General features: G+C 40.4%; 1 protein-coding gene across 1 annotated transcript in view; it reads left to right on the top strand.

Annotated features, from left to right (window-relative positions):
- WDR64 (WD repeat domain 64) overlaps positions 1–13287 on the top strand; it is a 73707-nt gene that overhangs the window by 47562 nt on the left and 12858 nt on the right. Inside the window, exons 12-17 of the mRNA XM_074579360.1 lie at positions 1822–1970; positions 3891–4014; positions 5296–5465; positions 6788–6964; positions 7865–7995; positions 9303–9395. Of these exons, the coding sequence (XP_074435461.1) occupies positions 1822–1970; positions 3891–4014; positions 5296–5465; positions 6788–6964; positions 7865–7995; positions 9303–9395 (844 nt within the window). The remainder of the gene's footprint in view (positions 1–1821; positions 1971–3890; positions 4015–5295; positions 5466–6787; positions 6965–7864; positions 7996–9302; positions 9396–13287) is intronic.

Here is a 13287-nt window from a genome sequence, read left to right as displayed (position 1 = left end):
TCTTGAAAGCTACTAGGTTGCTGATCTTCCCCTGATGATTCCTCTAACACCCTCCTCCCATTTGGAGATCAAAGTATAATCTCTGTGGAGCTCTCACAAGTGTAGAGAGACACACAGTCTGTGGTGCCAACAGTCACACTGGACGATTGATCGGGAATAAAATATTGTGGGAACTCATCTGAGGTTTTTGGGCTCTGTTATCTGACTCTGTAGCAGGGGCCTGGTACCTTTGAGGGACCAGAGCTTCACCGGCGTCACTGAGGATGTAAGCCATCTGTATCTAAGGCAGAGACTCTGGAAACTGGCAGCGTTTGTCTGCCCCAGAGATATAGTCGCTGAAAAAAACCATCTTTGAACCTGTTCTGGGGCTATAGAGGCCTGAGACATACCAAGCAAATAAGGTCATTGTCTTTGGAGACAGTTTTTTCTGTCCTTGGTTTAGGAACAAGGCACAAAGCTTGAAAAACTTGTTAAATCTAAGAAGATGAATGTGAAACATTTTGTTTTCAGTGACCTGGTAATTTCTGCTGAATCTTTGTGCCAATAAACCTGTTTTAGAAGCCTAAATATATACATTGAACTAGAGTCCACACATTGTTATATGTATTTAGGCATTTGGTAAGCACTGCAAAGCTTAAGAAACTTCAGCTTCTAGGTCTTATTTAAAAAATACCCAGAATATTAATCAGTCTAGTTTTGTGAAGATTTTTAATCATTAAAGGATACAGATATGATCTTCCATTCAAATTTAAGTTAGTGAGATTTTCAAGGCTTAGTAACATAGGGATTTTACGTGGATAAATGTAATACCTTGACAAAATGAGGTAACTTTACCCTAATAAACAATGATTGGAGTAAATATCTGTAAAAATCTGGTCCTGGTCTCTGTTAATGATTTGATTAAAAGGCTAAGTGAAGGTCTCCTTGTCCCTGAAGAGGGCAAGAGACTGAGGCTATATGTGGATGATGAATTCTCATTGCTATGTACCTGATTGTACAGAGGAGATTTTCAGTTATTAGTTCACTAACATCCGTAGATCACGGCTCACCTTCATGCTTCATTTGAATACCACCACAGCTTTCCTTCTGTGCCTTTTCCAAGCTGCTGGCCTCTATGCCTGGAGTTATGCCAAGTCGTCCTTTGCTGCTACTTGCTGATGACTGGTGCTCCTCTACTGGTAGAACCGTAGTAATACTGGAACTGAAATAGGCTGCATGTGTAGTCTGGCTTCTGAGCCTGCGTTGTAAAAACCTTGTCCTTTCTTTTGTCTTGTCTTCCCCATCTGCCTCTCTGTCTTTTCAAACCTTCTGATCCGAGAGCACTAGAAGGTGTCTAGAAAACACCATTCAGACCTGCAGTGGCATATAAAGGAAGATACTGGAAGGACATCATCATTGTCTGCAGATAGAATTGCTTTATCTCTAAGAAAGTGGATACCAGAATTTATTTTAATGATATATCTGCCAATTAGAATTTTATTTATTTGGGTTCATTCCATTCCATGTCAACCCACTCTGGGACTGGAGGATTTATGCTCCTAATGATTTGGAGTCACAGTATCAACCCCATCAAAGGTGGGCAGCTGGTTGTTTAAGGCAGGTAAATACTTAGCCATTGTTTAATTGGTGCTTTGTGGGGAGCACGTGTGAATGTTTTCTGGTTTAGAGAACAGATATTCTCTAGAAATAGACAATATTCCTTATCCTCTTCAGAAGAACTCAAATTAACCCTACGGTTTACATAAATCTTTTTGTATCCAGGGAAAGTAACTGCTACTATACACGAAATCTGTATATTCTCACTTCTCTCACTCTGTGCAGGTTCAGCTGTCATTGATATTTATCCCCTAACTCATATGATACAAGACACAAGACATGTGCCACAGACACATGAGAAAAGCATCAGTGTTCTGATTTACAACACGGTTTTTCACCAGATTCTCACTATCTGCTCTGAGTCAATACTGAAGGTGAGTGTAAGTTGTCATCATTTAAACTGAAAAATAGAAGTTTCAGCTTTTTTGTTACAAGTAAGTTACTGGGTAATTAGGTAAGCGATTAGTGTTTATCATTCAAAGTGTTGGTTTTCTGGCTATTTTTGTGCTCAAATTCTCCAGGGAAGCGGTAGCCATGATGAATAAGCTGTTTCGGCTCAGCAGCATTACTTTTGTCAGAAAACTACTTCCCTGACCTGCACTGACATAATTGCACTGCAAGCACCAGGCAGATTGAGCAAGCTTCAGAGGTGCTGGATTTAGTTGTAATTTTATTTCCTTTGGCTGAACAGGTACACTTCACCTGTTCCTGCAATGGATTCTTGCAAGTAATGCGATAGTAGTGGAAGTCCATTGGCTATTTAGTAGTTATAATGGAAAATTTTAACTGCCATGATGTCAAACTGTACATTCAATCAGCAGCTCATGCAAGCACAATTACACATTATTCTTCAATTCAGAAGGCATATCTAATAAGCTTCTCTTTAAGGTTTAGGAAGTGATTGAGTTCCAGTAAGCTTAGTAGAATATAAATGTGTACTGTAGACATTCTATGGATTGGTATAAAACATGAAAAAAGTGACTTTGTAAAAACAGGACTGTGAAAAAAAATGCTGCCTTCCTTCACTAAAATTTAAAAGTTTCATTGGCACATACAGTGTGCCTCAACTATAAACTCTGACTTTTTATCCTCCTGTTTCACTTACTCTTTTCTCTGATCTGCTTCTATTTGTCTAGCAGTTCTGAAGCCAATTTTCTGACCTTCTGTAGATCCTTTTCTCATTCAAATAATTTCCAAGAACATGTTGTTCTGAGCCTTAAGGATTTCATACAGTGAGGGAGAAGTGTTGAATATGATAGCCAGTTAACAAGAAAAATAAAGTGGTGAAGATCACTTTTAACACTTTTTATCACAGCTCTATTTGTGTTGAAACATGAATGAAAAGATTCAATTTGCCTGTTAACTTTACCATTTGCATTTGAACCACTAAAAAATAGTTGCCGTGCAAGTGTCAGAAAACCCACAGATTAATAAAATGAATCATTACTGGTGTAATTAACAGTGTGACAATGATCATCAGAGGTACCAAGGACCTGCAGTTTTCATTAACTCTTGATGGGGTTAGATGGCAAGATTTGTAGGGAGAGGTAGCATCTCTTATTGGGCCAGCTGGCGATGCATGCTATTCCTGTGGAGAAAGCCTTGTTTGTGTAAAGGTTTGTTCATTTTATATACTTGGTAAAGATGTTATTTCTCACTGTAAACCCTACCTTCCTTAGACCGTAGCGGCTACAACGCCATTGCAATTACAAGATAGTTTGGGGCACTTGGTGCTGCAGACAGTGCATATGACATAAGTGGCTACTTCATAAATCCAGTTGAATCTGAGCTATTCCACTACAGCAACCAAACTTTGTACTGGTACTTCATTATAAGGCACTGTTTAAATTCCCAAAAGGATTAGATAATGATCAGATATCGTTGTTCCTACATTTTGGGACCAAGTGTTTTTGAAAAGCCTCGTTTTGATATTCAGCATAGAAATTATAGCTCTAACCATTCTTTTATTTAGATTTCCTTGCTTTTGCACTCTAAAAACTTATTATGTTTAACAACAGTCTCCCTGACTTAACAAGGGTCTTTCTTATAACATACTAAATAGAGCCTCCCCTTGCTAGAATTGCTTCTCTGGGGAGAGGGACATTTTCAGGGAAATTACACTGGTATTTCAGTAAAAGAACATGGTAATGTGCTGTTGTAACAGAGAACCTATTTCATGGGATGTGAAAATTTGCTCTTGGAAGTATTTGTCTTTCTCCAATTACACTAGAACACATTATGTGATGAGTTTTTTAGAGGTTGTAGTACAAATAATTACCATCTTATTTTTTCAGGTCTGGGACCTAGAAACAGGATATCAAATATACCAGATTGAAGACGCGCATGGGCTGAATATTGAAGTGACCTGTGCGGCCATTGAAATAAATGGTTTTTATCTTGCTACTGGGGCATGTGATGGTAAAGCAATTAAATAATTACCACATTTTTAATACATTTATTTAAAATGACATGTGTTAAGGACTCTGCCTTGACTCTCTGAGTGACAGAAGAATGACTTTTGGCTTTCTTTCAAGACAGGAGGAAGTATACACAGAAAGGAATGCACAGCTGAAAAAGGCAGCAGGGGGGAGGTTTGTCTTGGTTGGGTTTTATTTGATAGGTGATTCATAGAAAGGTTATTCTTGGCTGCTTGAGCTCTGGTACTTTGCTAGCCTATTGCTCTATGGAAGACTATTTGCAAAGCTCTTGGTCTGAAAAGATGATTCCTTATGGGACTTAGGACCTCGATCTGTGTACCACACTGTAACTAAATGGCCACAGATGGAGAAAGGTAGTTTTTCAATTTTATAGTATCTAAGCTCAATTTTATAGTGTCTGCAGGCACTGAACACTAGAATATATACAGCTACTGGTTTCCTGAACTTTTTGCTTGTGTTATAACAGGTGCATCCGTTTTAGGTAAAGTGAGAAGACCTCTCCAATACACAAGAGCCACACTGAATTCTGCACCAAACTTTGATAATTTTGTAATCTGTTAACATGGCTGAATAATTCTTCTTACGTTCAAATGTTCAAGAGTACATACCTGAACTATTAAAATATATGAAATATGTGAAAGCTACCTCACATAAAGAGGAGATGACCTTTTCCACACAGCATTCTGGCTAATGTTTCTTATTTATACTTGGGAGCAGAGACTCTGCCCTTTATGGATCTCAAGAGCATGACAGAAGGTGAATGCTATCAAGTCTTACAAATGTGGAGCCATATGTAGTAACTGCTTCACTTAAGATAATGCTTTAGCTCCTTCTCCTCACTAACTTTGTGGGACAAGTCCAGCAACCAGGTCCCTCTGCTCCTTGCTGTAGCTCAGAACCTGAAGTCTTCTGCCTGACTGCCCCACCACTCTGCTTACTCTCTGATGGCGTTAGTCCAGAAATAGGTGTGAGATAGGCTGATAGTCTTTTATCCTTTGAGCTGCAGCATAAAACTGACATGGAAAAAGATGGGAAAATGGTGGTACTAGTGGTGAAGGTGTTTTCTGGTAAGTTTTGTGTCCCTAAGGGTGCTTTCCTGTTACAGCTTTTGAAAGATCAGTGACCTGGCTCTGAATCTTCAATTGGATTTTCTTTTTTCTTCTCCTTTCCCTGTCTTATCCAGTTCAAATTTCTGACTTTGAAGCACAGGTTATTGCTGAAATTTAATTCCCTTCTGTTTATCTTTCTTATCCTTGTGTAGGAACTGTGAAAATTTGGGAGTTTGAAAGTGGGCAGGAAGTTAAAGCCTTGCCTTTGGCCCAGCACAGCAAAGATGAGTGTCGTCTGCTGAAGATAGTTTATCTGCAGGCTGATGAGAGTCAACATGCACTTCTTGTTTTGGAGCAGAGTGGGAAAATGAAAATCATTCAGGTTTTTCAAATATACTTATATAATTATATTATTTTTTTTCTGTTTTCATTTGGTAGCTCCTAATTTTCAAGATAAAATAAGACTTTTTCATTGATTAGTAGACAAAATTTTAGAAGCTGTCAAGGAACAATCCATTTTCTGCATGTCATCCAATTAGCTTTCTGCTTTACTGTCTACGTGTTTATATGTTCATTAGTCCATTGCTGGTTTCCAGCATTCTGATAATTTCTTTCCATGCATTTACTATAATGGCACATGAATGTTTTTCTGTTTGTGATCAAGGTTTCAGTAGTTATAGATCTTTTAAGGTAAAAGCTTTAACATATTACTGTTGTTATTATAGAGAGTGTTTACCATGTTTATAGAGTTTCTGGGTCACCAGCAGCTGAGACTGGTTAGAATTTTCTTCCTCAAATTGGAATGTTTTACTTGGGACAAAATTTTTCTTATAAAACTTTAAAGCTACTATGTGCAAGGGAACAAAGTTTGTGGGGAGAAGTAATAAATTTTATTAGACAGATGATACATTAGGGGATAAAAACATAGAAGTTCTCATCTTGGTAAATAATTTATTACTTTTAAGCCTCCTGCAAATAAATAGCTGTTTTATAGACAGCTGTTTATTTGATATTCAGATTTTTCTGAAATAGTACATCACACCAGTTGCCCCCCAGTGTTACTACTGAAAATGTTAAACCATTTATGAAATGTAAATGTATCCCTTGACAAACAGGCTGGTAAAGAGTTGAATCTCCTCCAAGTCTATACAAACCTAAGTACATTAATACTGTTTCAGTACCAATTCCCAAAATGGACGGAAATATTGAGGTTAAAGCAGAAACTAGATACTGAAGTGAACTTGTTACAGGCGCAAAAACTATCAAGGTAACTCCCAGTCACCTCTAGGCACAATGGGAAGGAATCAGTGACTTGGGGCCATGGCTGAACCATGGCTTGTTCTTCTCACGCAACTGGAAAAACCACCAGTTTTGCTGGTGTGGTAGATATGAACTGGAGACTAGCAATGTTAATAAAATAAGCAGGTGTAACTAAAGAGACTTTAAGAGGATAGTTAAACCGCACAAAATCAGAAGTTCTGAACTCCACAGCTGGACAGCTTCTAATGTAACAGCAGGTAATTTAAAGTGAGCTGGAATATCTCTGCCACTTCAGTTTGCAGTGTAGGCACATGCTAGGTGAAGTCTGTAATGGTTTTTGTAGTTTGGCACAGAAACAAGCTTTTGGGACACACTTGCTGATAATTTTCTTATGAATAGAGAAATCCTTTTGTTCCTCTTTCATTAAGTCAATTATTTTAATAGGGTAACTCGGTTCAATCATATCTGTATGTCACATGGATGCTTCCTGAGTCAGTGTCATTTCCACGAAGGAATCCAGTTGTGTCTCTCTCATTGAAGCCTGACACTTTACAAACACATGAATTTTTTCCGGATATTCAGCTGCTGCCTGACACCAGTTCTCCAAGGACTGATACAGAGGTGAGAAACACTTCAAAGTTCCACATCATTTACAGAAGATTAGGAACTAAAATGTTTACTGTGCCCTCAAGGATTTAATGTTTGAATGACAGGATAAAAACCAAATAAGTGTTCCAAACTTTTCAGTACACTGAAGGTCTAAAATAAATCATGTAAAAGGTGATGGTTTCTAAGGGCTATATCTGCCTAACAATCCATTGCATGGCTGTCGCCATGATTAAGCAGCTGCTCTGAATACACACTTCACATTCCTCCACCAAATAGTTAGTTGAGGTTCTCCTATGAATTATTCTAGAAATGAAACGCTGTTTCATTACTATAGATAGACTGACCTTCAGTAATAGTGGCACATAAAGATCAAGCTGGGTGTTAAAGTGATTCCATTTTCTCTTCTTACTGCTTTGGTAAAATAAGATGCCAAATTTATGTTTCAATTGCTGACCAGTTTAATTTGAATAGTCCATGAGACTTCAGTTTTGGTTTATATAATTTCACTAACTTTGTAACATATCTGGATGATGTTTATGGAAAGGTCATTATATCTCTGTTCAGTGACTTATTCCTTTCACCTGATTAGAGTATTTCTATAGATACCTACTTCTGATTAATCTTCAGTTCTTACAGCTGTTTTTACACAATCTAATTGCAACTGTGCCACAGATAGCAGGTCAGGTTGGCAGATGGAGGGCCCTGTCCTCTGCAGCAGGGACTCTCCCAGTACTATCACTCCCTGCTTCTGGTGCTTCTGTGTAGCTCAAATAGAATACTATTAGAATAGCATTCCATATGCAGTTGCTGTAGACATTGACAATTTAGGCATCTTATTACATTAACAGTTAAACATTTCACTCTCTAGTGTTCACATTGCTCCTACTCAAATTTTTTTAATGTTCTTTGTAGACTTTTGTACCTTCTGTGGAAATCAAGTGTTTTGATGTTTTAAAAGTAGAAGGATGCAGTTTGATAGCTACAGGAAGTGCAGATGGTGCAATAATTTTGTGGGACTTTGAATCTGCTTCTGTGAGATGCCTGTAAGTATTGCTTTCATGGAGGCATTTTGATCTCCAGTATTTCATACAAACTTTTCAAATGGCATACTGGAAATTCTAAGACACTGAACTGTAAAGGGTGATGGACAAGCAAGAGTTAAAGTAGCAATTTATCTGCCCCCCCTCCCTCCCACTGCAAATTACTCTGCTAGCTAGTCCTGACATTGCAGGTAGGAGAAGTGATTAAGACAGAGATTCATTTGGGAAAGGGACGATGTAACTAAGAATAGTGTTTTAACATAACTCAGCACTGCTGCTGAACGAAACTCTCACTACGTAAGTCACTCTGTCATCGACTAGAGGCTGCTACTGAGCTGTAGAACCATCGTTATTTTGGAGGTTTCATGTTTGGGAGGACATCTGGAAATAATGCCACTTTGATGGATGATAATGGCAAATATACTGTTATCAGCATCATTGTCTATACCTAGAAGACTAGAATTCACATTCAACAAGGAGAAATCTGAAGTGATTTTGGAGGTTTGGGAGTAAAAACCTTTCACAGAAAGCGACAAAAAGGGAGTGTAGCATGGTTCCAGACATTCTCATGTGGATTAAGCTGCTACATCAGGAAAGCGAACAATGACAACATGTCTGGTTAGACTGAGTGGAGCAGCACAGCAGTATTTCTGTGTTGGTGATGGAATACATGCCTTTTAACACTGTACAAAGTCAATATTTATCTATCCTACCCAATAGTTTCACAGCATCTTTCATGTGTAAAATTGGCATGTTTGTGAGAAAGCGAGCTGAGTTTTTCTGTACCACGGGAAATAATCAAAACTTAATTGCAGTTCTGGCTCTGTCTCATCCTTTGCTTTTGCCTCCTGATATATGAGGGAACCAATTCATGTGAATGCATGGAAGACAGGGAAATCAATGCTTTTTAAGTAGAATATTTTACCCAGGGTTCATATGACTGGCTTAAATGCCAGGAACAAGGTACTTTTCTAACATTAACTTAGGTAGTTAACTTCAACATGTTAATTCACTTTTCTCTGAAATACTAATTCTCAAGAAAATATTTGGCTGAATGAAGTGTTCATCATTCCATCAGGTTCCTGTTTTTCCTGGCACAGGCACATTCTGTACCTACTCTTCCTTCACTGACATTAATCCATCAGAAGTGATTAACTCATTCTGAAAAACTGTGTCGAAAACTTTTAGGTGACATACATTCTGGGAAAGGAAATGTTTAATTTTTTAGCTTACAAATAAAGTCTGCAACTTTTTCTGGGAGCAACACGCAGCCTATATGACACTTCTTGTGCAAACATCTTTATTTTCAGGTGTAAAATTAATGAAGACAGCCAGGCTTCAGTTCTTCAAGCATCTGGAGTCAATGCCATGTTATTCCTTGTACATAGTGCTTTCACTTCCAGGTAACTGTGTGCATTTTATCTTCCCCCAGGACAGGTTCAGTAATTTAGAATTTTGTCGTAGTAAACTGAGGTAATGTTTCTCCAAGATAGCTCATTTAAATTGAGATTTTCTTTGCATGTAATCAGTTCAAGTTCAAACAGTTAATTAGCTTTCCCATCCTTAAATTTCTGTAAAGCTTATCAATCCATATTATATATTCTTTTTTACCACTCCACTCAGCTATCCTTTTGTCCTCTAAATGACCTCATTAGTCTCAATTCTGTTGATGAATTCAACACGAGTCAGCTTTTGTCAGGTATTATTTTTCCTGTGTAGTGTACCTTCTTTGATTCTTATCTCTGTGTGGTAACTCTGTGTGGCAGCAGGCTTTTTCTTTATTTTAAACCTGATGCAGTCCTCATGGTATTAGATACTCTCAGCAAACAAGGAGAGGCAAGCTCATTGAAGTGTGCAGCCTCAAGTTTCATCTTAAAACAAATTAGAAGCTGGCATATGTTGGTAGTGTTGGATGGAGAACAGAATTTTAGCCAAATATGCTCATGCTGAGAGAAAGGCATTGCACGTATACATAACATCAGAAGTGCTTGTCTTCCAATGGATATGCAAAGGCAATGGTAGCCAAAAGGACTCAGTATGGTTTAAATACTTATGTGGCTCTAAGGTCTTAAGCAATTAGGCAGCTTTTTTGCCCTCCTGAATCATAAAGATGGTTTATGGACTTACGTTGCTTTAAAACCTTCAAGTAGCTTATGCATTTACTACACACCTAAATGTACCAGTGACACTTAATTGAACATAAATTTGCTTTTTGACATAAAAGCTTAATGATTAATTTAAGAAATCCTAGATAAATTAAAGATGTGATTACAATTCACAAATAGATTTTTTTTTTTAAATCAAGAAAAGTTCTGATTATTCTTAAGCAGGAGGATCCTACAGTGACTTTGAATAATATAGGCTTAGGATGTTTTATATATATTGGGAAGGTACCTGGATATATTTGACTGTGATCACATACGCACACACAATGCGTTAAGAATGCTAGCAAGTCTGTAACATCAAACACTGAAAAATTACAAAGTCATGGCCATCTGTTCAAATTCAAGTGCGCTTGAGTGCGGAGGGGGGCAATATCAGGCTTGCCAGTGACAAGCTGTGGGACAACAGGCAACGGTTAGAAGGACGGGGTGCTAGAGAGGGCCCGCAGCCTGTTGCTCTGAGACGTGTTGGCTACACTGCAGCACACTTATTCTCACAGACATGAGACAGGGACTCCTAATGTAATTGGAGCCAAGAGAGATACAGCAGTGAAATACCCCAAAGGAATTAATGGATGTTTCTCTAAGAACGTGACACGGCCAACAGCCCAGCTGAAGTGCCTCTACACCAATGCACACAGCATGGACAACGAACAGGAGGATCTGGAAGCCACCATGCTACTAGAAAGCTACAACCTGGTTGCTATAACTGAAACCTGGTGAGATAAATCCCATGACTGGAGTGTGCCTATCAATGGCTACAGGATGTTCAGAGGGGCCAGGTGAGGAAGGAGGGCCGGAGGCATTGCCCTCTACATCAAGAAATGGATAGAGTGTGAAGAGTGTCTACTACAGGCTGCCTGATCAAGGGAAGCCCATTGACGAAGCCTTCTTATTTCAGCTACAGGAGGCATTGTGCTCGCAGGCTCTTGTCCTGCTGGGGGACTTCAACCACCCCAACATCTGCTGGAAAAGTAGCATGGCAAGCTGTAGGCAAACCAGGAGACTCCTGGAGTGCATCGAAGGTATAACTTCTTAAGCCAGGTAATAGACAGCCCCACCACAGGAGATGCAATACTGGACCTGATGGTCACCAATGGCAAGTGAGCTAATTGGTGACGTCAAGATTGGAGGCAGCCTGGGCTGCAGTGATCATGCAATGATGGAGTTTGCAGTCCTGAGGTATATGAGTCAGGTGAAGACTAAAGTCAGGACCCTGAATTTTAGGAAAGCAAAATTCCAGCTCTTCAAGGAGTCAGACTATAGGACCCCCTGGGAAACTGCCCTCAGAGACAAGGGAGCAGAACAGAGCTGGCAGATCTTTAAGGACAGTTTCCAAGCAAGAAGCTCCAAGCAAGAGCTCTTGATTCCCAGGTGTAAGAAATCAGGAAAGGAGGGCAAGAGACCGGCATGACTGAGTCGACACCTCCTGGTCAAACTAAAGGGCATGAAAGAGATGCGCAGGCAGTGGAAGCAGGGACAGGTATCCTGGGAAGAGCATAGGGAGGCTGCCCAGTTGTGTAGGGATGGGGTCAGGAAGGCAAAGGCACAGTTGGAGCTGAACTTGTCGAGGGACACAAAGAATAATAAGGGCTTCTACAGGTATGTCAACCAGAAAAGGAAGGTCAAAGAAAGCATACCATTCCCCTCTTATGAGCAAGACTGCCAAGTTGGTAACAATGGGCAAGGAGAAAGCTGAGGTACTCAACAACATTTTTGCCTCAGTCTTCACTGGGAACCTCTCTCCCCACACCTCTGAAGTGGATGGGCCACAATGCAGGGACTATTGGAGCCAAGTTCCTCCCACTATAAGAGAAGATCAGGTTCATAACCACCTGAGGAACCTGAACATATGTAAGTCTATGGGTCCTGATGGGATGCATCCCAGAGTCCTGAGGGAATGGCTGATATAGTTACCAATACACTCTCCATGATATTTGAAAAGCCATGTCAGTCAGGTTAAGTCCCCAGTGACTGGAAAAAGGGAAACATTGCACCCATTTTTAAAAAGGGTAAAAAGGAGGACCCAGGGAACTACCAACCTATCAGCCTCACCTCCGTGCCTGGGAAGATCTTGGAACAGATCCTCCTAGAAGCTATGCTAAGGCACTTGGGGGACAGGGAGGTGATTTGAGACAGCCAGCATTGCTTCGCCAGGGGCAAGTCCTGCCTGACCAATCTAGTGGCCTTCTATGATGGATTGACTACATGAGTGGAAAATGGAAGAGCTATGAATGTTATCTATCTGGAATTCTGAAAGACCTTTGGCACAGTCCCCCACAACATCCTTCTCTCTAAATTGGAGAGATATAGATTTAATGGGTGAACTGTTCAGTGGATGAGGAATTGGTTGGATAATCGCATCCATAGGGTAGTGGTCAACAGCTCAATGTCCAGGTGGAGATCGGTGACAAGTAATGTCCCTCAGGGGTCTGCACTGGGACCAGTACTGTTCAGTATCTTCATCAATGACATAGACAATGGGATGGAGTACACCCTCAGCAAGTTTGTGGACGACACCAAGCTGAGTGGTGTGGTTGATATGCCTGAGGGAAAGAATGCCATCCAGGGGGACCTGGACAAGCTCAAGAAACGGGCCCATGTAAACCTCATGAGGTTCAACCAAGCCAAGTGCAGGGTCCTGCACCTGGGTCGGGGCAACCCCCAGTATCAATACAGGCTGGGGGATGAAGGGATTGAGAGCAGCCCTGCCAAGAAGAACTTTGGGGTACTGGTGGATGAAAAGCTGGACATAAGCCAACCATGTGTGCTCGCAGCTCAGAAAGCCAACCGTATCCTGGGCTGCATCAAAAGAAGCATAGCCAGTAAGTTGAGGGCGGTGATTCTGCCCCTCTGCTCCACTCTGGTGAGACCCCATCTGGAGTACTGCGTCCAGTTCTGGAGTCCTCAGCATAGGAAATACACGGACGTGTTGGAGCAGTTCTAGAGGAGGGCCACAAAAAAGATCAGAGGGCTGGAGCACCTCTCCTATAAGGAAAGGCTGAGAGAGTTGGGGTTGTTCAGCCTGGAGAAGAGAAGGCTCCAGGGAGACCTTATAGCAGCCTTCCAGTACTTAAAGGGGGCCTACAGGAAAGATGGGGACAAACTTTTTAGCAGGTCCTGTTGCAGGACA

This window comes from Larus michahellis, chromosome 3 (genome assembly GCF_964199755.1).
Source record: "Larus michahellis chromosome 3, bLarMic1.1, whole genome shotgun sequence".
Classification (NCBI taxonomy): Eukaryota; Metazoa; Chordata; class Aves; order Charadriiformes; family Laridae; genus Larus; species Larus michahellis.
The sequence above is the reverse complement of the archived record's forward strand: the minus strand, read 5'-3'. Positions and strand labels throughout refer to the sequence as shown.